Genomic DNA, 23,543 nt, shown 5'->3' with positions numbered 1-23,543 from the left:
TAGTGACTGTCCAATGGTGGTCTTCTGTTGGAATCGTGGATTAAAAACAGTTTACAAAAAAGCCTAAACCAAAAAACTTAAATCTGCAGGACCTCTCCAACCAGACCATAATTTCAAATCAGTCAATTTTGTCCATAAATTATTTGACCGTCATTAATGAAGACATGTAAAATTCTCATGAAATGACTAGCTCTGGCACAAAATCTGCTAACTTTCTCCCTTGCCATGAAGCTGATGAAAAATTATTCAAATATGTCTTTCATAAACACATTTTTGTTATAAACATGATATCCACACCTATTTTGGTATTACAGCCTGTTCAAACCTCTCATTAAAATAAAATGTATTATGCAGGCACAAATCCCAATCCTGCAAACATGCATGTGCTTACCTTAAAGATGTCTCGTTGGCTTCAGTCGTACTACTCATGTACTTGCCTTTAAGCATGTTGCATGTTTGTAGAATCAGGGCTGTTTTGTGTAATATGAATAAGATTAGCAAGTAATCACTTTAGAACTCAAACAATAGAATTATTATAATTTTTAAATTTGGAATCCATTCAGTGGTAAAGTATATTTGCTTAGTGTGCTATTGTAACGTCAAATATAAAAACCTCTGTCTGTATTTTTTCCAGAATAAATTTTACATAGAAACCAAGCTTAACAGAGACTTAAAAGATGACCTTATAAAGCTGTTTACGGAACATGTTGCAGAAAAGCACATTTACAGCCTAATGCGTAAGTAAATTTACTGGACTTTTCTTAAAATGGGGGCAATCCGATTCTGTCGTAATTCTGGGAAACTATAGTATTTTCAAGTGTAGGTTTTAGGAGATAAAGCAGAACAAGTAGTAACAAAATGGCAAAGGACTAGAGGATTTAAATATAGATTCCAAGAACTGTACTTAAAACAAGATTTAAAGATAGTGGAATGGGTGCCATACTGTTGGGTTTTTTTTGGATCTACCAGTAAAAATGCAGCAGTGTAATAAGGTTGGTTATTTATAAAGCTATAAATATAGGAATGTTCTAGGAGGAAGAATGAGGCATATTAGTGCCAAAAACAACAATTACTCTTTCACAAACATCATTTTGTGTAGATGTCACTGTTGTCCAAGTACTTGACGACAGAGATGTCCACCTTACAATTATGCTGGCACAATATTTTATTGTCCGGCTGCTTGTGCCGTTTTCTAGTTTCAGTATCAAAATGTCAGGTAAAATGTAACTGGTGTGATGTGGTTGTAAGAGTCAGGTGCAAAACTCAGATGTCGTCTTGCTGTATACCCTCTCTCCCTTCCTACCCCAACAATTAAGAAAATGGTGGGGGATGGACAAAGTAGTGGTAGCCAAATAACTGTGTAATACTGACGGCCCTTTCTCTCTCTAATGCTACTATGTTAATGTAGGTGCAGTATACTATAACTATCAGATGATTTCCTAGAACTTTGGGCTGATTTAAACCCTGATCCTGCCTTTAACTCCAAGTGTGTGGGCCCTTTTACCTTCATGGAACCCTACTGAAATCAGCAGGCATCCACACAGCAAAGTCAATTGTAGGATTAGGGCCTGATAAAAGTCACTGTTGGCTCTTTGAGTAATCACAAGAGCACTGCTTCAGCCATTGTTCCTACTTGTCTCTGACTGCAATGGAAGATAGATTTGCACTATATATGCATGTTCAAAGCATTGAAAATAGTATTTATGTCATAAGATTCCAGGATTGTCTCACTGAAGCCTGTTGAGTCAATGAAGTGATGAAAGCTACTACAAGCATAGGTGAGGGCTCTTTTTGTTCAGAACATCCCTATGTTGAATCATCACTGGGTTTCATGGTCTGTCACAATTCAGTTTTTTTAAGTTCTCAGCCATTTTGACTTTACAGAGTAGACCCGTGCACTGTACAGCTATAGTAAGACATACATCTATGCCATGCAAAGAGTCCTAGACAATTGTGATATCAGAGGTAGCTCAACCAATCACCTTGCTATAATTTCCTTGGTTATCTAAAGAAGACTGCACAGATGGTAGATTAAGTGGGTCATCTGCCACCTGCATAAATCACCAAGCACAATCCCTCTCCCTACCAGATGCAAATAAACACATACAGCACAACCAGTGTACTGAATCACCTCAAACACACACAGTCTCTTGTGGCAATTCATACTACTCATTTGTCACATGCACAAATCCACACAGCTGTCTGGGCACAACACAACCAGTGGACACAGTAAACCCAAACATCACTCTGAAGCATAAAAAGTCTGAGTCAGTGTGAAGCAATGGAAACAGCTACAAGCGTGGTTGAGAGCTCATTTTGTTCAGAATATCATTGGGTTCAATCATCAATAGGATTTATGGTCTGTTACTGTCCGGTTTTTAAGTTCTCTGCAATTTTTGGCTCTTTTACCACACATGACTTTACAAATTACCATGCGGCAGCACAGGCTTTCGGCTACTAGTGTGATTTTAATGTAGTGTGATCTTCTGTAAGGAGATAAGGTCTGAAGCACATTTGGTAAAATCTTTAGAAAATAAGAAATTCCTGATCTTTTCATAATTTTTCTATGAATTATAATTGCAATATCAAAAGCAATGCACAAATTAGAGGAAAAAAGAATTTCTTACCAGGTACCACATGGGACCTTTTCCTTTGATTACCACAGGTTCTCTCTCTCTTTTCTTTACTGCTTTGTGGTGAGCTGCAGAAATCAAATTAAAAGAAAATATTGGAAAAAGATGAAAAATAAAAAACTGCAGAAAGCAGAGAAACCTACTGTGTGGCTTTGTTCTAGGGTTGCCAACCCTGCAGGATTGTCCTGGAGTCTCTAGGAATTAAAGGTTAATCTTTAATTAAAGATTGTCATGTGATGAAACCTCCAGGAATACATCCAACCAAAATTGGCAACCCTCGTGTGATATGCACTGTTAATGGACACCCTGGTATAATTCATTTATTTATTCTCACCATTCATCTTATTAGAAGTAAACCATTTAACATCTTGTGTTGTATTTTAAAACCTTTTACATACTTTTTACTGTGATCTGACTTTCTTATATCCTAACTAGAATAGCGTTTTTAAAAAAGAAAGATTAAAAAGTGGTGTCTTAACAAAATTTTAAACTTGCTAAAATATCCCTGGAAGTAACTGAGTGCATACAGCACATATTATATACTATAATAGAGAAATTGAGAAACATCTTGCAGTAACCTTCTCAAATATTTTCCTGTCATTCTAAAATTTAATGCCAGAATAAATGAATTTCCCATTCATATTTTTAAAGACTGTGAAACAAAAACAATATTATATCATACCTCAGTGACTACCCATGTTTTCACTCAATAGCTTTGATATAATATTGCATTTTTTAATTTAAAAAAAGATAATTTCAATGTTGGGTTATCTGCTACTACAGTTCAAGAAGACAATATCACGTGAATAAATATTCCGAATAGGCATCTACTTAGGCAAATAAGATAACTTTAATTTGAGGTCCTCTTGAAAGATTGGATTTTCCAATATGTTTGAAAAAGTTTTGATAAGATGTTGAAGCTGTCATTTTTTAACGTTTATATTCTCCTCTTCCCCCACGCCCCAACTGTCAGTATGAAAAATGTTTGGAGATTATAGGCTCAACACAAAGGAAAGGAATAACTTTTTTTACTTTTAAAATTCGTTCATCTTTTTAATGCATTTTTTGTTGATGGTATCTTGTCATCCTATTGAAGGCTAAAAGTTGAAATTTCTATTTCAGATCCCATTCAAGAGGGAAAACGAGTATAGTTTAAGTTTAATTGATTTGTAAAGTGCTCCTCCATGAAGGCATTGTCAGAAAAAGGAGAAATGGTATGGAGCTCTCTGCCTTTAATATGCTGTTCCTGTTCCCAGTAAAGGCAAAGGCAAAAGTCCTATTGACTAAAATAGGGCTTGCTTCTGCTTCCACGTAGTTAGGGTGAGAAGAGAATGATTAGAACTCTAATCTTTCTTGGAATCCTCTAACATACCCAGGGAGCTGTGGGTTGCAGTGGGTTGTGAGTTAAAGCCTATAGTTGAGCCAGGCCTTGAACTCAGGCTAACTAGTTTTAAAAGCTGAACTGCTGTCTTCACTGCTGTTTTAATCAGAGTTAAGAACACACCTTTTCTGTAGCATAGGCATACCCTGAGTTTTGTGGTGGTTCTGAATTAGTCACTGAAGGAAAAAGGAAACACTGCATATGGGACACAGTCTCTTGTGACCAGTGCAGGATGGAGCTACAATCATCCTTGATTTGCAGAAAAAGCATAAAATAAGTGAGCTGTATGCAGATTTCTGGCCACGTTTTGCCTGTGCTCCTGCCCATTCAACTTGATTGCCTTTGCAAAATTACACGAGTGTAACTGGTTGCAGAATTTGGCTATTAGTGTGCAACTTCTAGACAGTTATCATATTTTTAAAAATACTATATAGATGTGTGCACTCGTAACTGTGTGTACATATGTATAGAAATTTTATATATATAAATTACACATACAGAAATAATTGTCAGGTCAGAGCTCTTTTAAACTAAAGTAGAGCCACATAAATTAAGTGAATATAACCATATTTTTTTATGTAGGCTAAAGCTGATAAGGCAGTTGTAAATGTTCCACCAATCATTTAATACTAAATGCAAAACTACTTAACTGGGTATAACAGGTAGCCTTCGTAATATTGAGTGGTGCAGGTAATTCCTCCTCTTTATTTCAGGAAAAAGATCTTGTTTGTTGATTTTTTCTGGTGATAGAATGCCCATTATCCCTTCCCAATTTGGCTATTGACACACAAAGTAGACTCTCTAGTCCGGGAAGCCAGGCTTTTCTGCAGGTCTAGTTGGAGTCCTTTTTGGAAAATCGTGGCTTCCAGATCTGTCTTGTATCCAGAAGAATCTTTTTTAAAAAGATAACTTTGTTCAGTGACATCATTGTTCACTGATGGCATAATAGGTACCTGAAATTCTGTGGTCCATTTGCAACTTCTTATATTTGAAAACATATCCAGCTGCCTTCCTTAGTGGCAGAAAAGGTTTTAAATAACAAAAATGAGAGCATAATTGAGATAAACAACTTCTTGGCACCTCCACAGGGGGGCTTACCACAACTCTAAAGCTGAAAACTCAGTTGAGGGTCTGATGTCCAAAGAGCATATTATTTTTCTACTTATCTATGGATAGACCAGTGATTTACTATTACAAAGATGTGGGATGACCCCTGTTCCCACTCCAGAAACTAAAGAAAGACAGGTGAGTCTCGCCAAGAAGATGATGTGGTCCATGCAGCATCCTAGATACTGAGCGAAATAGCAGTACTAATATCGATCGGTCTACTAATGAACAAGCTAATAAGGAACAAAGTAGATTTGGAAGAGAATCTAAGGCAAAATAATTCTGATTATTTTCAGTCTAGACCAGTGGCGCTTACTAACTTGTTTGGCTGGGGTCTGTTAGATTATATTCTTAGGGCACCACCAAGGGCCTCCATAAGTGTTGGCATCATATATTGAAACTTCCACCATTCCTGTTTTCACGTGCCCATTTTCCCCTTCCCTCCATATCAGTATTTGAATTGAGGAATTTTCAGAGTTAGTTGTACTGGAGGGAACCCATCTTTGTAAAACAGTGTGATAATGCCAGCCATTTCGTGCAGTCTGGTGATTTCCAAAGATAAAAAGATTGCCTTCAAAAGCATCTTTTTGATCCAGAGATAAAGCATTCTTGTCTTGAGCAGGAATCATTTAGCTGTAACTAGAGAAGAAGATTAACTCCACCAGAGGAAAAGAAATTAATTTCTTCCACATAGCTTCCCATTTGCCACTTCCCTTTTCTATGGCTGCAGAGGAAGAAGGGGGCTGAATCTTCATGCTTTCCTTTCTCTCAGTTGTCCCCTTATATGAATGGATGAGAAAGGAAAACCCCCAGATGCCTGTTACACTCTACCACACTTCAATACTACCACTCATGCAGAGGAAGGGACTATAAGGAAAGCGGAACTCTGGCTGCAATAACTTTTTTACTGATATAAAACTCTTTAGTCAGGATTCAAACCAGAAGTGAGAGATCTGAATAAAGATGTACCCCAGAAACAGAGTCCCATTCAGAACCAGAGTCTAAGCATGGAAATAAGGGCACAAAATTATACTAATAATTTATAATATAGTTCAGCATTCTGATTTTGTCTAGCTCACTTTTTTATTCTATCCTTTTCCAAGTCATTACATGCACCTGGACAGTCATACAATTAACTAATCAAAAGCTACTCATTTATTTGACAGGTTTGTTATCTACAGGTTGACCCACTATAATAGCAAGCAGACATTTGTTTTATGTAACACTCAGGTTCAAGATTTAATTTCCTTAAGTGAATTGAAAGTAAATATTTACCTGAAAATCTTGATATTGATCAAAAGTTGAAGCCAATATTTCTGTCATTCTTTGTCACAAAAATAACTGTAGCCTGGATTTGTGTGATTTACATTTTGAAGTCTGAGAGTTGATAGTTCACTCTGTCAGGGGTCTATGGTTCTTTGCCCTTGTACTAGAGTCACCTCCCAGGACTCTTACTTTGGAAACATTTAATTGATCCTATGATATATTTTAGTCAGAGTCTTCTTTTATATAAGATGGTGGTGTTTCTTTTTCCTATTCATGTTCCCCTAGACTCAGCGAGGGATAGGTTTAAAGCTGCTCACCTTTTCATGTTTAAAAAGTGCAGGTCTTTCATAATCTCATATGAGAACAGGGTTTGTTTTAAAAGGTCTCCTCTGACAAAGATGGGAGGGAAAGTGCTTCAACTATAAAAATTTCAAGGAGGAAGCAGAAAAATTGACCTGAAAGTTGAATAAGTTCAGTGATTGCTCTTTGAAAAGGAAATCCACTCAGATCATCTGTTCTTACTTCTTATATGGACTTAAAAAGCATAAATGCCATATGAAAACACAGAAAACTAAGGTAGCTGGAGGCTGGTACATGTTGCAGGGTAAGGGGTTTCCTTTGCAAGGGTTTGGTTTTTGCTTTTTCACACCACAGTTAATGGACAGGCAGGAGAGTGTGTGTCACTTGATTTGCACTAAAGCATATTACTAACAGATGTGTGACTGTCATCACAACTGTTATCAGTCAGCTTATTAGTGTCATTGGAACAAAATGTATTGATTCGTTCTTTGGCCATTTACTAAGAAATAAGGCAGTAGTGTGATGTACTGTCTTACAGAGATACAGTCTGTCTGGCTTTTATATATGGGAAGAGGGACTATGCAAAATATCCAGAGAAAACTGGACAGTACTTAATGACAGGATCAATGCCTTACTGTCCTGCTACATCAGAGAAGCTGGTGTCTTCCCCCACCTCACCCTTTAGAACAGCAGACAGAACTAAAGATTAATCAGATTGAAGGATTTTGCTATCCTCGAAAGATTGGCCCCATCTTTATTTCTCCAGTTTGACTCCTCCCTTTCAAGGAGTCAGATATAGGAAAGCAACCTGCAGCTGCATTAAAGCAAACGAGAAAAGGGATCTGAAAAGAATACCTAAATTTTTAGTTTCTTGTCTGCCAAGAAGGATGGGGAATGCACAACACTCATGTGTACCTCCATGCTTGCTTTACCTTTAAGATAGGCATGGTACAAAGGCCAAGCCTACCTTCCTTTCCTTTTCAGTCTTTCTATCTCAATGAGGAAATTAACCCATGTTATAGGAAAGGAACTATTTTTATTCATCATTTAGGTGATTTGAGCCCAGCAGCTGTACTGTCTAAAAATCAGTACATCTTGGAGTAATAATCCAAAAAGCTTTCTTAGTAAACTATTGTAGCTTTAAAGGCTGGTATAATTTGGCTACCAAAAACAAATAGTAAAAAATGTCGACGAGCCAAGCTGTAATAAGGGTTGGGGAGGAAAGTACACATTCACTTCTGTTAATGAGAGTATTGATCTCCAGGTGAACTTGCTAATGAAATTTATTTATAAAAAGGCAGGTGTAGTAATCAATAAACCAGCATAGAGATTGCTGCTCACTTTACTTGCCACATATTGTGAATGCATCTAGTTAAATCTTCAAATATTGTGGAATAGGATAATAGCTCAATTTGAAAAAGTAAGTGATTTTAGGAGAAGAATCTAAAGTATTACAGAAATCAATTCAAAATATGGAAATATCTAGCAACTATAATCATGTTTAAGTCTAAACATCTCTAAGCTATGGCTCAGTCATGCAAACAGTCCTATCTTCCACGACTAGTTCCATTGACTGCAATGCTCTATTTATGCAAGTTTGCAGGTTGGTTCATGTACCTGGTTGCATGAGGTTGGTTCATGAGCTATCATCTCCTATGGCAATGGTGTCCCACTTGTCTAGCCTCCCATTGTTTCTTCAGCAACCCCAGGATTAGCCCTTATGTGAGCTGGGAGCACTTTGAGCAGTTACTGTCCCTTTGTTAGTTTCTCTGCTGGCTTCTTGCTGCATTGTAGGGGTTGAGGAATGAGTTGCCTTGCTTACCAAATTGTGAGAACCGCAGGGAGAACACAACAGTTTGACTCTGTCTAAGGGAAAGAATGCCTGTTGACGGATGGCTCCCCTTTCTCATCCTCATATGGCCATGCAGGGTAGCCCAGGAAAGGGAGGAAAAATAGGCTGAGAACCAGCAACCAATTATATCTCCCTGATTCTCTGCCCCAGCCCTATCACAGATCCTGGGGAGCTGCTCTAACTTGTACCTGGAGTGTGGTGTGGTCCAGCCATGCTTCCTCCCTGTCCCCAATGTGTCTCCTGTATCAGGGCTGTGGGGACAAAGCTGTAATAGCCAACATTGTTGGCTCTACATCTGTTAGAGACCCCCCTCCTACAATACTGGTTTTGCTTGGATCACATGTGCCTTTAAAAAAAAAAAAAAAAAAAAAAAAAAAAGGCCCCCCCCCCCCCCCCCCCCCCAAAAAAAAAAAAAAAAAAGCTGTGTTTTATGTCTCTAGGCTCTTAAGAAGGCGGGGTTTTGTTTTTCCATAACATGAAAGAAAATATATAAAAAGCTATGATTGGTTTATAAATTTGTTTCAAATTGCATCGCAAGATTTAGCATCTGGCTCTGAGTTAATTTTATGTGGTTAGAGGCATCTAAGTAATTTGTAGCTTGAAGCATGTTGTATGCACTTGTTTAGGGAGCTTGTTTTCATGACTTCTCTCTGTCTGGAACGGTAGGAACCTAACATTTGGCGATACCATTCTTCTCTAATAATATTCTGTCTGTCCTTCCATGTTGTGTAAAATGGCCTCTGATGAGTGTTAGTCCTGCTCAGGTATGTTTAAATGTTTCTTGGCTGTTGCCTATATGGGATATAAGATCAACTACTATTACAAAGCAAGATTGGCTATTGGGTTACCTTTAGTGAAGTCAGTGAATTATGTTCAAATGGTTTGAAGATACTGTCAAATGCCATGTATTCAACTGTTCTTAGCTGTGAACTTTCTGGCTTTTGTTGCGTTTAAGTCCATTTAAATGTTTAAATGTGATGTGATGATTATTTTAAAATAAAGTAATCTTCTCAAAAGTTTTAAAGAGGAACTGAAGAAGCCATTTCAAGCTAAATCCAGTACGTATATTTGTTTCATTTTAGGTAAAGAAAACAATTTTACAATTGCACCCAAAAATCTATTGGCTAGGCTTGTGTTTTAGATGCATGACATATCTATAGCTTAGCTTAATCTCTAGACCATATTTTAGATATCTGTACACATCATAATAACGTCTTGTTCCCTATGTAACATCACTGTATGCAGAGTAGGGCCTACTGCAGGGAAAGTCTGTAGGAAGAAGGTTGCAAATGCCTCACTGAAAGCAAATCACAGTCCTTCCAAAGCTTGATAAAAGGGACACTGTTCTTTTTAAAATTACACTTTTTACTTATAATAGTTCCAAATAACACCTTGGATTATTGTAATTGAAAGATTAAAGAGAGATTTCTTTTGTCAGTTTCCACCGTTTTGTACAGATCTCTTACACAACAGAAGAGGGAAGACCTTTTTAAAAAAAAAAAAAAAAAGCTAAGTGTGGTGTGCGCCATCTTGATCAATATTGGGGATTGAAGTGGGGAAGCTCTAGATCTAAAAGCATATGTTTCTACAGTATGAGCTAACGAGGCCAGCCCATGCTCTGTGGATGGGGCAGAGAGAGGAGTGCGTAACACATGCTGACTAGCAGGTTATAGAAACACACCAACATTGGCAAGGGGGGCTTGAGGTAGGTGTAACTCTTTAACAAAATGAATTACAAATAGTTCATATTATAGTTAATATACATGTACAACATTAATCAAATCCACTTCACATTAAAGACTTGTGTTGCACAATATGCTTAATAACACTATAAAATCAACTGCCATTACGCACATCCAAAGAAAAAATGCAGTTCTTGATATCGTCTCTCATCAAGCCAATAAGTACATCAAGAATGAAAGATAAATATTCTCTTATTTAAAAAAAAAAAAAAAAGCACTCTTGCTTATAATTGATGTTTTTTTTTTTTAAAAAGTGTTGTTTCAGGATGAGTGTTCATGTTTGGTCTTCAAATCCAGAGCAGATATTATTGCCAGGATGGTAAATGCCTTAAAACAGTTATTAGTGGAAATTCTGATGTTTACCACAGCTCTATGAATGTTACTGCTAAAAATAAGTTACATTTACTTCAGTTCAGTTTCAGAATCATTGAAACACAGTCCCTTGCCTGTTTTTCCTTACGTCCTGTATGCTTAGCTGCAAGAGGAGAAAGAAAAAGTATTATTTCACATTTTCATCACACATAATATTGTATTTTGCACTTTAACTGAAAGGTTATATTTATACCTGTACGAATGCAGTTGTCACTCATTTGCCTGTCCCTTGGTTTCCTCATCAGGAACATCAGGTGACAGAGCAGAAAAAATAACTTTCTTTAATTAACTGCCAAAAATACATGCCAAGAACCTAAAGTATTTGATCAAGAAAATGGCTAATCAGCCTCTCTTTTCATTTCAGCTTTACTTTTAGAAGCTCAGTCAACACCGTTTCAAATAACCCCTTCAACCATGGCAAATATTGTGAAAGGCCTGTATACACTTAGACCAGGTAAATATTCATTGCTTCCTTTTGGAATCTCTCATTATATTGTAGTGCCAAAACATTCCACAAACTTGTATGCAGTCAGCTAATTAGAATATTATGTACATTTTAAAAAGTAAAGTTTCATGACCTTATCTGTCAGTGTTTGGCTGCATTATGTAATAGTGCAACAGAACCTTTGTTATGAATGCAGCAGAGTTGTGACCTGCAGGAGGACTGATTTTTGAATTGTGGTTCCACCTTCACTTAAATAGTTTAATATAGGCATGGGGAAACTGAAGCATGAGCACTGTGCTTCTCTGTATTGCTATAGGGGGATGAAGCTGCTCAAAAGGACAATCACGGCAGATATTCAACAGCAAGATAGATAAAAGTGGGAAGGATAGTTTGACTTGTCCTGCAATGCGCCTATGGTCAGAATGGATGATCTAAATGGTCTTTCCATCTATGATGCTGTAATGTTTTACAGAAGGAATTTTGCTATAACCAAGAAATAAGAAATCATTTATTTCATGGTAAAGTTTTATTTTGCCCTTGGGTAAAATTTACATAATATGGGCATCATGTCCAACATTAATGAACTCAACAGGCCAAGAAAATTGTGGATTGTGAGGGTATGTCTACACTGTGATAAAAGACCTGTGGCACTGTTGTGGCTGGCCTGGGTCAGCTGTCTCAGGCTCTCAAGGCTTGGACTATGGGGCTATAAAATAGCAGTATAGATGTTCCCATGAGTGGAAAGGGTCTCAGAGCCCAGGCTCCATCTCCAGTGTCTACATTGCAATTTTCAGCCGCGCAACCTGGGCTCTGCGAGTCCAAGTCAGCTAACATAAGCTCCGAGATTCAGTGCTGTGGGTTTTTTATGGCAGTGTAAATGTACTCTGCGGTGTTTCACGCATTAGAAGCTTAATATGAAATTGAGATGGTACTCTAAGGTATAGTTTAGCCACTGAAAAGAGCTCTGGTCTAGGGACAATATTCACAAGGAGTTTAACAGTGGAGCAGTAGCTAATTAAAATAACCATTACCAGCTGGTATGTGCAATTTGTCATGTGTGAGCTCTGCAGTTGCTATAAGACTGAATAGGTATATAATAAGACATGTAATTTTAATAAAATTGTAATGAAGTTGTATTTGTTATGCTTTAGTTAGTGAGTAGGTGCAGTTTCTGCTGTAAATCTCTACTATCAACAGCATTTACTTTGGCAGTGAGGGGAGGGAATGTTTTGGGCACCTTGAGAAGTTCATGGAAGGAACATGTGTTACGCTCCTTTATTGTTCTGCATCAAAAACACAAATACCAAAATGAGCCTGGTTTCCATCTTCCGTATAATGCTAGTTTTAGCTCAGTGGAGTTATTCTTGCTTTGTATTGGTGTAACTTCAAAAAGGACCATATCTAGGTACCATCTCGTCGTCTTTTCCGTAGAATTGCCACTAAAAAAATGACTAAGAGGAAGCTTTACAAAAACTTCAGAGTCTGACGTGTTGTGTATGAAGGCCAGTAATATGGTGGTCAGACAATCTACAGAATTCACAGATTAATCACTCTTAGCAGGCGTCTCTTATCTTTATTAAACAGTAAAAAATAAAAGTGATAGGAGGTGTAAGGGCAGGAAACGGGTGATGACTTTCATCCTTACCTTCTTTTACTTTTCAGTATTGGAGAAGAAAAATGTACTTAAAAAGAACACAAAAGCATAATTTCATTCTAACTTGAGCTGATCTGTAAGATTTTAATATTTCTATCCCATTTTATATCCCAAACGATAAGAGTATTGAAACCTTACAAAGCCTGTCAAGGTTGAATGGAACTTGCCTTGCCTTTTCCTTCAGAGACACAGTTTAGTTTGGTTCAGTACTGTCATTTCCCTCTCAGATTTTCAGTGTTCTTATTGTATTCTAAAGGATAGTTAAATAAGATTGTTGGCAGGGCATGAAAAATCCACTAGTGTTGAGTAAGAAGACCTAAGCCAATGAGTTCTGCGGAATTTAAGCTTTCACTTAAAACTGGTCCACTCATGATAGCTGCTGTCAGTTACCAGCTGCTCCAAGTCCTCTGGCAGTGCTCTCGCAAGCACCTTCCTCAGTCCTTATGTTACAGATTGCTCAAGCCATTCTATTATTTGACCAGAAAAACTGACAACTAGACGGAGCTGTACAAACCATTCTGGCTCTGCACCGTCCTAACATGAAGTGGCTGGATTTCGTATGGCCAATGCCAGACATTTAAAATGATGAGTCATGCCCACAAAAATGAGATTTTAAGAAATGATAAACTTGGGATCCTTTTTATTTGCCTTCTGGTGTTGACCTTTTAGGGATAACATTTTCAATCCCATTGCCATAATCGTGAGAGCTAGAAAATGAAAGCTGAGATTCTCCTGTAATTCATGACTCCAGAAATTTAAACTTTACATTAAACACCAAACAGCACAAGACTTGCAATAAAATCATGAGCATTGGCAACACTATAATTATAACTTTGAATATCTTCTATTCTAAATTCTCAAGTCATATTCCTGATGAGCTGCACACCTGTTGACTTTGACTTGAAGTAAATGGTTGTCTGAATAATCCTGTTGGACACTTCATCAGTAAGCATTTAGATACATTTGTAATTTTTAGAGTGAGATAGAGTTCACAATGCTCACTCAGCCAATCTGTGAACAATACGTATACTATGGAAGAGAACAGAATGCCTTTGGTTGGCACTTAAGGAAAGAATATTGAGTTCATGGTATACGGTGCATCAAATTCTTAAGCTCCCTCTTTCAAATATTCACCTTGGTATGGCTTTTGTCATAGCAATATAGTAAAACTAATTGTTTGGGTTGAAAAGATGAAGGTAAGGATTCTATATGAATGCCGTTCTATCCAGATTGGAAGTGCTCTGAGTTTGTATCAAGAACAATTCCTCTGTATTAAAAGATGTTCCTTGGCAGAGTCAATCCTTGATGTCTTAGATTCTAATGTATTTAGAGGAGCAGGCCCCTGGGAGGCTGTGAGACTGCCACAAAGGTGGGAAGCTGTTCCAGTTGTATATGACTGCTGATGCCATTCAGTCTCCAGTGCTGGCACTGGAAATACAAACCTAGGGATTATGAGGTCCAAGAAATACCCCCCCCCCCCCCCCACTCCCCTCCCATCCAAATGGTTCTATGGGACTAGTCGGTTGGTAGGATAATAGAAGAGGCTTGCAAAGGGAGGAGAAGAAAAGTCGTGTGAGTGGAGAAATGTGCTGTGTACTTAAGTACTTTGATCTGGGCTGAAGTCAGGGAGCACAATGTGTCCAACAGTTCTCCTTAAGCAGTCCAATCTGCTTCTTTTCGTGCTCTCTTCACTGCCTGCTCTAGTGTGCCTCTTTTGAAGGAACACAGAGGCACTACTAGATTTCTTTCCAGATTGCCGGCAGCAAAATGTACTCTGATTAATGTAGGAGATGGGGGGAGGGCAGAGGATAGAGAAAGGAAGCAGCTGCATAGTGGGAGGAAGGAGACAGAAGGAGGAAAGAGAATAGGGACTGGGGGAGAGAGGAAGAAAGAGAACTGAAGGGGAAGGAAGTGAAAATATGAATGAGCACATCCACAGACACAAAAGATGAGGGATGAAAAAAGAACAAAATGAAAATGGTGGGGTTGGGAGGTGAGGAAGAGAGAATAGAGAAAAACAGGTCAGGTGCAGTGACCACACCCAGGCTCAGCGCCCTTGCGGATGTGAGGGTAAGTGTGGGTCTCTAACCCTATTTTCTTAGAAAGTATGTAGATGTTTGCACAGCACATTTGGCCACTGTCCATAACTTTCCTTCACTGGTAAAGAATTCATAAGATACTAATCTCTCTGACTCGCATCACTTTTTATGTCACATGTTTGGTGTCAATGTTGCAATGGCACAAAAGAACTTGTCAGCAGTATTTCATGTTAAGAAATCAGCTTGGGCTAACCTGTTCAATCCTAATAGGTTTTGATGGGATGGGATGGGAGTGTGTGTGTGTGTGTGCGCGTGTGTGTTCATTAAATAGTAAAGAACCTTTAACGTACTGTGCAAGGTGAAAGGTGGTATTGCTTTCTGTATAAGTTGTTAGTGAACCCTACTATAGTGATGAAAGGTATTGGTTCGTGCACTGCCATTCATGTGTAAGGCCACGTCTACATTAGGGACAAGGTGTATTTTTAACACATTAGCTATTGGTTCTCAAACTTTTTTCGCTGGGGCCCCCTGTGAAAATATTTCAGGCTCTGATGACCCACTCCCCTCCCCCCCCATGCCATGCTATCTTTACAGGCATATATCGGGGCTGACTGCTCTTGACCTCCCCCCTGATAATCTCATGACCCCCGGTTTGAGAACCCCTGAGCTAAGGCATGTTCAGTGGTCAAGATAAACCCTAGGAGGGAGTCTAGGTTTACCTTAACCAGTGAACACATGCTAAGAGTACAACTTGTCTTGGCTACATTAGGATTACAATAGTTGTTAGCAAACATTCCCCTCCTCTCCCAGCAATCTGAGCTACAGATACTTGCACTGTTTCTCTGTTGTACTTCTGTGTCTCTGTTTCTAAGGCATTTGCTATATGCTACATTTTCTTTGCTTTGTCTCTTTGGAGAGTCTGTGGGAATCAGCCTGGAGGCATAGCTGCTTCAGTTCAGAGACCCTGTCTGTGACGCTGCCTCCTGGAGGATGTATACCATTCTGACTTAATATGCAGTGGAGTTGTTTAACAGCTTTGAAAGCTCGTCTCTTTCATCACCAGAAGTTGGTCCAATAAAAGATATTATCTCACCTGCCTTGTCATTCTGACTTAGTAGCATTTTACACCCGTTTGCTCTGGTGTAAAAGACTACACAAGGTTCAGGGCAATGAAGAATATGGCTCAGACTATTTACACGGCTTTAGAGGTCTGTGGTGCCATTGATGGAGAAACACAGACCCTTGAGCCAAAAATGTGTGTGACTTTAAGAATGTCTAGTCTCTGAATTCAAGATATTAAGCAAGTTATATAATCTTTTAAAAAACATTCAGTCCTTTAAAATAATCATTGCTAGTTCTTAAAGAAAAAAGTTACTGCTCTTAAGATTTTTTTTCTATTCTGTATGTTTCATTATTATTTTTTCCTTTTGACACAGAGTGGGTTCAGATGGCACCAGCTTTATTTTCTAAATTCATCCCAAACATTCTCCCCCCTGCTGTGGAATCTGAGCTTCAGGAATATGCTGCTCAAGACCAGAAACTTCAAAGAGAGCTTATGCAGAATGGATTTACCAGGTAATAATTATTAGCCTTCAACAGCAGCTGCACTAGACAGCACTGAAACTACTAAAATGCATATGCTTTTTAAAAAAAAAGTATACAAATTTAAATATCCTATTATATTCAATAGAATATTAAATATTCTTATGATTTGAACTAAATTTTCAAATCTGGGTATATAGGCACCTAAATCCGTATTTAAACACCTAACAATATGGCCTGATTTTTGAGATGTTCTGAGCACCCACAAATCCCATTGAAGGTACCAGGAAGTAACAGGTGATCAGCATCTTGCAAATACTTTCAGATAAAACTAAGATGCTTCTGATTTTTTTATACCCTCATACCTTTGATTTACTTATTAATGGGTGATCATCTTCACTGTTGATTCTCATTCAGCATTGTCCTTTGAACATCACTTTTCCCTAAAGTAATAAAAGGACACTATCAGTTTGAATTTTTGTCAGTTTTTAAAAATGTGCTGGGGCCTTCTTTGCTCGCTGTCTCCGCTCCTTCCCGTCCATGCTCACACGCCTTACTGGCCTGTTGTCTTTGGGTGAACTTGGCAGGCTGCAGCACAAGACTGCCACTGCTGCCTCTTGTGACCTAGTGCCCCTGGCTCCCTCTCCAGAAGCACCAAGGTTAGGCTGAGGACGTTAGCAAACCCAGATCCTTTCACAGGAGCATCACAGCTGAGGAAAGCAGCAAGTGCATGAGGCAGGAAGTGAAAGCGACCATCAAAAAGCATTGAAACTAATTATACACAGAGTACTATCAAACGCACAAAATAAACTGAGTAAAAGAATTTTATTTTTCTCTGAACTTCAATTATATTAATTCTAGGGTTGCTTATAACAACAGTAGGTGTAAAATATTCTCACAGAAATGGGAATTTATAGATGATAGTCCTTCCTAAGGCCTTTAGTTATCATTTAGAATAATAAAATTTTGACTGATGATCAGTGTTTCTGAGAGGTTCATTCTTTTATCTCCGAACTAAAATAACAGGATGTCTTGTATGTTGGCTGTCAGGATAGTATGCAAGGAGACATAGAACTTTGCGCTCTCTCTGGTCATACAGAGTACACACAAAACAAAAGATCAGTCTTAAGATGTTGGTGTTGACCATCAGATCACTTTGTGATCTGTAGCTGAGCACATCTGATTAAATTTCAGTGTATAGCTTTCTAAGCTACTTTTAAATATCCCCTAAGTATAAATTCCAGTTACTGAAGTACAAATTCTACTAGTAAATGTTCTATTATTCAAACCACTAATGCTAAATCATCTGCCTGTCTTTTGACACACAACCAGCACTCTGTATTTAATATTAGCTTCTATCTATGGGCTGCATCCTGGTGTTAAGATTAATGGAAGTAGGATCGGTTACTATTTCAAGTATTTCTTATGTGCCTGTTGCCTTGATATTTAAGTGGCAATTTGAAGACTCACATGTTTTCTACTGTGCTTCATTAAATATTGTATATATCAAATAGCCTAAGAAAATGAGGATGTTTATACTAACTTGGAAATTTAGTCAAGCCATTTTTTTAAGTTTTGACACACTCCACTTCAAAGACCTTTAGATAGAGCAGAATTTACTTGAGTAGTTTTTGAGAAACATCTAAGTCATTAAAAGAAACCCCCTATCAGTCAGTTGAATTATGGTTTTATTCTCAGTTATGGGATTGTTCTTTGGGGTGGAGGGGCGGAGGTGAGATTGACATTGACCTTAGTATTGGCCATATAAAATGAGCATCGAGAGTGAATTGTTACCAGTTGTGCTTATAGATTTAGCTTTTGCCAAGAAAAGTAGAAATAGTTCTCACTGCAAGACTCTCATTAAGAATATGTGCTTTAAAAAACAAACAAACCCCAAGATGAGAAAGAACTTTAAGGGTATTTATCTGCAAGATGACTTGAGATTTCTAAAGCTTCATTTTTGCCAGTAAAAATATTTGAAATGATACAATTATCTAAACACTTAAACCTGGAAATCTGACTATGAAATATGTCTATTTTTAATTGAGAAGTTAAACTGTCTTTCCCCAGAGACAATTCATAAGCAAGCCTTGGGCTCAGCTTCTTAAACGCTGGCAATATTCCAAGTGCTAATAAATTCAATTTGAAACCTCTTTTTCTATGATGCCAAAGGTCAATAATTAATGATTCATAGTTTTATCGTAAGGGGATTTAACTCTTTCCCCATCAACCTATGCTGACAGCACTTTGGGTGGAAGGAAAAACTGTGAAAGCTTGTGTCCTGGTATATAGCTATTTCAGCATCATTTCTGACATCACCACTGTAACACAGAACTTTATTTAAAAAAACTTACATAAACATTATATAGATAAGTCAACCTTTCTTATTATCTTATTGGTTATTCATGTAAATCTGTGTTCCCAGAAAACTCTGTATTGATGTTGTCAGAGCAATTTGATAAAAATTCTACTGGTTTAGTGTATTGAGCATGGGACCTGGATCTGGAATTTCTGAGTTCTAATCAGATGTTAGGAACCCTTTTCTCAGAGCATATTCAGTCTTGACTGCAGCAGTCTCTCTCTTTGAAAAAATAAAGGCCCCCCCGTTTTACCATCTACATATAATCATCACCTTCCTAAATGCTTAAGAGAGAAGATAGGCTTTGCAATATATGACTGAGAAGTTCTCCAAGCAGACCAGTGGGGGGAAGTATATACCAGAGTCAAGGGGCCCTTGTGGAGAACAACCTGTTAACCATCTTTTATGGACCTTCCAGCAAGTGCTTTGAATCACCAGGGTCCTTGAAATATAGTTTGGCAATCTCTGTTTCGTACAAAAATAAATACAATTAATTGTTCCTAATGTTACTGACCACGTTAGGAACAAGTAATTGGTAACCCAATTCCAATTCTCTACTTTTCATAATGGTGGTTCTTTAGATGGGAATACCCAGTGTCGTCTTCTGCCGAGTTTTGGTGTTCTACAATGCTTAAATAGAACCGAGCATTGATTGGCTGGTTTCTTCAAAGAGCAGTATTGGTGGCAGCCTACAAACAGGCTAACTTGTCCTTTCTCTCACAGTTCTGTCTGTGACCACATAAGAGCGTAGAGGCAGGAAGTTGTACAGAAAGGGGGATGATAGAACCTAGAACAAAAGAAGTGGATGATCCCCAAGACCTCTTTTGAGCCATCTTTGGTAAAATGCACTATTACGAGAAACCGCACACACTCAGAACTTTATAAGAAATAATAAGTCAAGTTGTATTAGGTTTTGCGATTGAGAATTATAGACTTACATTTGATTAGCTATTGGAGCTGCAAAGTTCCATATTAGTTCCTCTTTAATTCAATTGTACACATGACTTGTTTATGTAATTTACATTCATGCTGATGAAACAGTTGTTCTGCTAAATTAATTCTAAAGTTGCTGAGTTTCTAAATGTGCATTGAGATGGAGATAATTTCCTGCAGTTAGACTAAGCTTCAAATATGATGTTTAGTACTTAGAATTACAGATTCGCTCAGATTATAAAGCCATCAATTTTAGCAGCCTGATATATAAACTCTGAAATCAAAACAAGATTCCTGTTTCCCAAACGAGACTCTCTAAATGCACCAGATTGTTGATATCTCCACTGCTCCACATCTCACACCAATATTAACCACAAAGAGACTGCATTTTGAAGAGTTATTAGGTAACTCCCCTACCATCTTCAACTGCAGTAGTTGCATGACAGGCACCCCTCTGGAAAGTGTTCAACAGTAATAATCAAATGACTAGTGCAGTTGAAGATGGTAGGGGAGTTACCTAATCACTCAATGCTGATTCTTGCATGAATTGCCTTAATCAAAGTGCACACCACAGGCTTACCTTCAAAGAGGATGGATTTTATTGAAGTGTTTCACCACTTCCTGTTGTCATGTGAATGCCTATTTTGAATTGTCTGCTAGCAGATAAGTGTGAGATTCTGTCTAGTATGAAGAAAATAAATAACATAATAGCTGACCATTAGATGTCTCTTTGCCATCTAACTTCAAGTAAAACTACAAAGCAGCAGAGTTTTCTGGACATACCAGTCAATAAAGTCAGTGAGGTGGAGAAATCCTGATCCTTTTGAAGTGAATGAGAGTTTTACTATTGACTTCAATGGAGCCAGGATTTCACATACAGTGTTTAAAAAAATACTCGATTTAGAGGACTTGTGTTATTAATTTGGACTTAGTAGATCAGAAAAATAATAAAATTTCTGCAACTACTGAATCTGAAAATCTTTCAGATCTTCTAAAATAGCTTTCTAAAACTGATAAAGGAATTTGGATTTAAATAAAGCTATTTAACACATGATTTTTTGAGATGAGATGGTAGTTGAGCAATTTGTCTTAAAAGAAGATGAGCTTTTTATTTATTATAAGAATTCAACTTTAAAGAAAAAGAGAGAGTAACTAAACTATATAATTGTTGGATCACACTTTATTGTACAGGTGTATTGATTCTGGTATGGTTTTTTTCCCTTAGTCGTATACTTTGACTCTTGTTGTCTTTAGCATATTGTTTAGTTTCTATTAAATGTCAAAGCTTTTTTTTATTAAATTAAATGTGATGACTTTGCTGTCATTGCTCTCCCCACTGTTTTTGTATCTGAATCAGTGACTTCTTTTCTCCCCATTCTTCCCCAGAGGTGACCAGTCACGCAAGAGAGCTGGAGAAGAGTTAACTTACAGTAAGTAAGAATCTGCATTTAAAAAAAAAAACCCAAAACATAACTCTTTGATCTTCTGTGCTTGTCCAGCTTGGGTTACGGGTCTGTCAACCAACAGGTGGAAACAGAATATACCCTGTACCTGAGTTTCCCCCTTATCCCCCCCTCCCCTTATATATAAGGGATATATGAAGTGGGGGAGGGAGGAAAGTGTGGAGCTCTACTACAATTCTTGGCAGGCTACCCTACCCCAGAGGCACAAATTAGAGCTGCCCAGCAACTTGTTCTAATTTGGGTCAGGGCTGGAGCTGGTCCTCGGAATCAGGAATTGCTAACTAGTTCTTTGGTGCCCCCACTTCTTTTGCGCCTGTAGAGCTTTGGTACAGGAGAGAATCTATCCCCATCTCTTTTAGGTGAGACTTAAAAGCAAGGTCTAGATCACTTGCCACTAAATATCCTTTGGATCTTGGAAACTGTTAGTAGCATCAGCCCTGGTTAAATTTAGACTGCATTCTGTCTACCCAATTTCTTCCAGTAATATCAGTGGAATATGCCCTTCTTAATTTCCTTCTCTAAACTGATATGCTGTGTGCTGCTGATCTTCTAGTCCGAAAGAGTAGTGGATGAAATGACTGTATAGCTGGCATATCAGCTTCAGTGTACATGGTTAGTGTCATGCAGATAACGCAGTTCTTTAGGATCTGTCAGGATGAAAGGCGCTACAGAAGTGTAAGTTATAATAAGGATTTCTGATAAACCATTTCTCTTTTATGTGTGTTTCAGATGGCTCATCAGCATGTGCAAGCTCCAGAGGGTACAGATAATGAACATACTGGATGTGCTTTTATTCCTAGCCAGCACAGACTCTGGAGGAGCACAGATGATATCCAGAGCCTCAGCTGGGGTCTGCTGATATTCAGGAGCTCTGTCACAAACTACACCTAGAGGAGGAGTTTGGACTTTCTTCGTTACGTAATAAAATATCAGTTGCTGCTACACTTGGGATAACTTTGAAAGACGTGACTCTTTGGTTTGGTCTCTCAACAAGTTCTTATTCTGCAATTCTGTGAGGAATGCACCTTGAAAAACAGATTATTTCTAAGTGAAAATTGGCAGCCAAAATCAGCAGCTTCCTCCAAAAATGTTAGAATGGAAGAATCTTTTTTGCACTCTTGTTTTTTATTATGGACATTCTTTAAACTAATTAACACATCAGTGTATTAGTTTTAAAACTTCAAGGTATTTTCTGAAGCTTTTACTTAATTATAAGAATAAAGATTTGTTACTTTGCAGTATTTATTATTCAGTACAAAGTGACAGCAGCTTTAAGAGTTGGTCCCATATAAATATAATTCTGACAGTGAGTTTTTGATTTTGGATTTGTTTCTTCCATTTGGTTTTTCCTAATTTATTTCCCTTTTTTTGTATGGTTTTTGACTCTGTGCCTTCAGCTTGTGCACTTGGCAACTTTACAGACCATATTTTGTGCCTGCAAAATATGTTCGTAAGGAAAAGCTTGTGGTATTGTGAACAAGTATGCTGCAAAGTCACAAGTTTCTCCTGCATTACTAGGATACGAATTTAGAAAGGAAGAAAAAGTTTAACCTGACAATGTCACTGATAGTGACTTGGGCCCCTTCCCATGTTTTATTTTTGATGTGTACATTAGTATTAATGTTGGGACCAACTCTTGTAGAAACATCCCTCTTCTCTCCCCCATTTTTCTGGTGACTTTGTTGGCCTCTGTAGTAATTGCAATAGATTAATGTGAACTCCAAAATGAATGCAATGCCGACCTATGTTTTGGGTTGGGTTGGAACATCAGCTGCCACAGCTGAGATTTTTGGAATGGATTATGGGCAAGATTCGCCAATCGGTTAAATTATGCTGTGTGCCACTCAGGCAGCACTGACTAAACCTGGCTTAGTTGGTCAATGGATGATTGCATTCACATAGGGCTGCCATAGTGGCTGTGACCACACTCCTGCTTCTGGCTACCAGGATAGAGGGTATGACTGGTGAAAAGGGATATGGCCCTGTAGCAAAGTGCCAGAGTAAGGTACGCAGCACTGTTCAGGATCAGAGAGTTACCAAGTTGATGTAATGCATATACGCATGCACACACCATGTTCTAGACTTGCGCCAAGTTCAGTTGAGCTGGTCTAGTAAATCTGGACTTGTAGTTTTAATCCTAATGGTTAGGAGATGAGTTTCAATCAGCAGTATGGGTAATCAAATCCATTTAATTTAAATGGGGAGAGAAATGTACTTGAAAAAGTAGTTTTGACTACAGATTCCTTTTATCTTTAGTTAAGAAGAAAAAAATACCTTTCTGAACTGAGGCACAAGTGTATCCACAGTTCTGCCACGCACAGCTGTCTTACCTTTAGAGAAATTATCTAAGCTTGCATGAGTTCTATGTAGATTGCAGGAAAAAACAAAATATACATGTGGCCTGGACAAAGAGTTCTCTTCCTTCCAACTTTGCTCTGTAAACAGACTATTCCCT

The 23,543-nt window shown here is 38.0% G+C and overlaps 1 protein-coding gene across 2 annotated transcripts in view; it reads left to right on the top strand.

The window, feature by feature from the left end:
• CACUL1 (CDK2 associated cullin domain 1) overlaps positions 1–22,329 on the top strand; it is a 62,233-nt gene extending 39,904 nt beyond the window's left edge. The window contains exons 5-9 of one of the 2 annotated variants that reach the window (XM_067561307.1): positions 635–737; positions 11,018–11,107; positions 16,228–16,366; positions 21,012–21,055; positions 21,818–22,329. In XM_067561307.1, coding sequence (XP_067417408.1) covers positions 635–737; positions 11,018–11,107; positions 16,228–16,366; positions 21,012–21,055; positions 21,818–21,858 — 417 coding nt within the window. In that variant the 3' untranslated portion in view covers positions 21,859–22,329. The remainder of the gene's footprint in view (positions 1–634; positions 738–11,017; positions 11,108–16,227; positions 16,367–21,011; positions 21,056–21,817) is intronic. The other variant, XM_067561308.1, reaches the window with a different exon arrangement.
• Positions 22,330–23,543: the final 1,214 nt, after the last annotated feature.

The sequence above is a fragment of the Emydura macquarii genome, unplaced genomic scaffold, assembly GCF_026122565.2.
Source record: "Emydura macquarii macquarii isolate MOO-44397 ecotype Brisbane River unplaced genomic scaffold, CSIRO-AGI_Emac_v2 contig_2372, whole genome shotgun sequence".
Lineage (NCBI taxonomy): Eukaryota > Metazoa > Chordata > Testudines > Chelidae > Emydura > Emydura macquarii.
The sequence above is the reverse complement of the archived record's forward strand: the minus strand, read 5'-3'. Positions and strand labels throughout refer to the sequence as shown.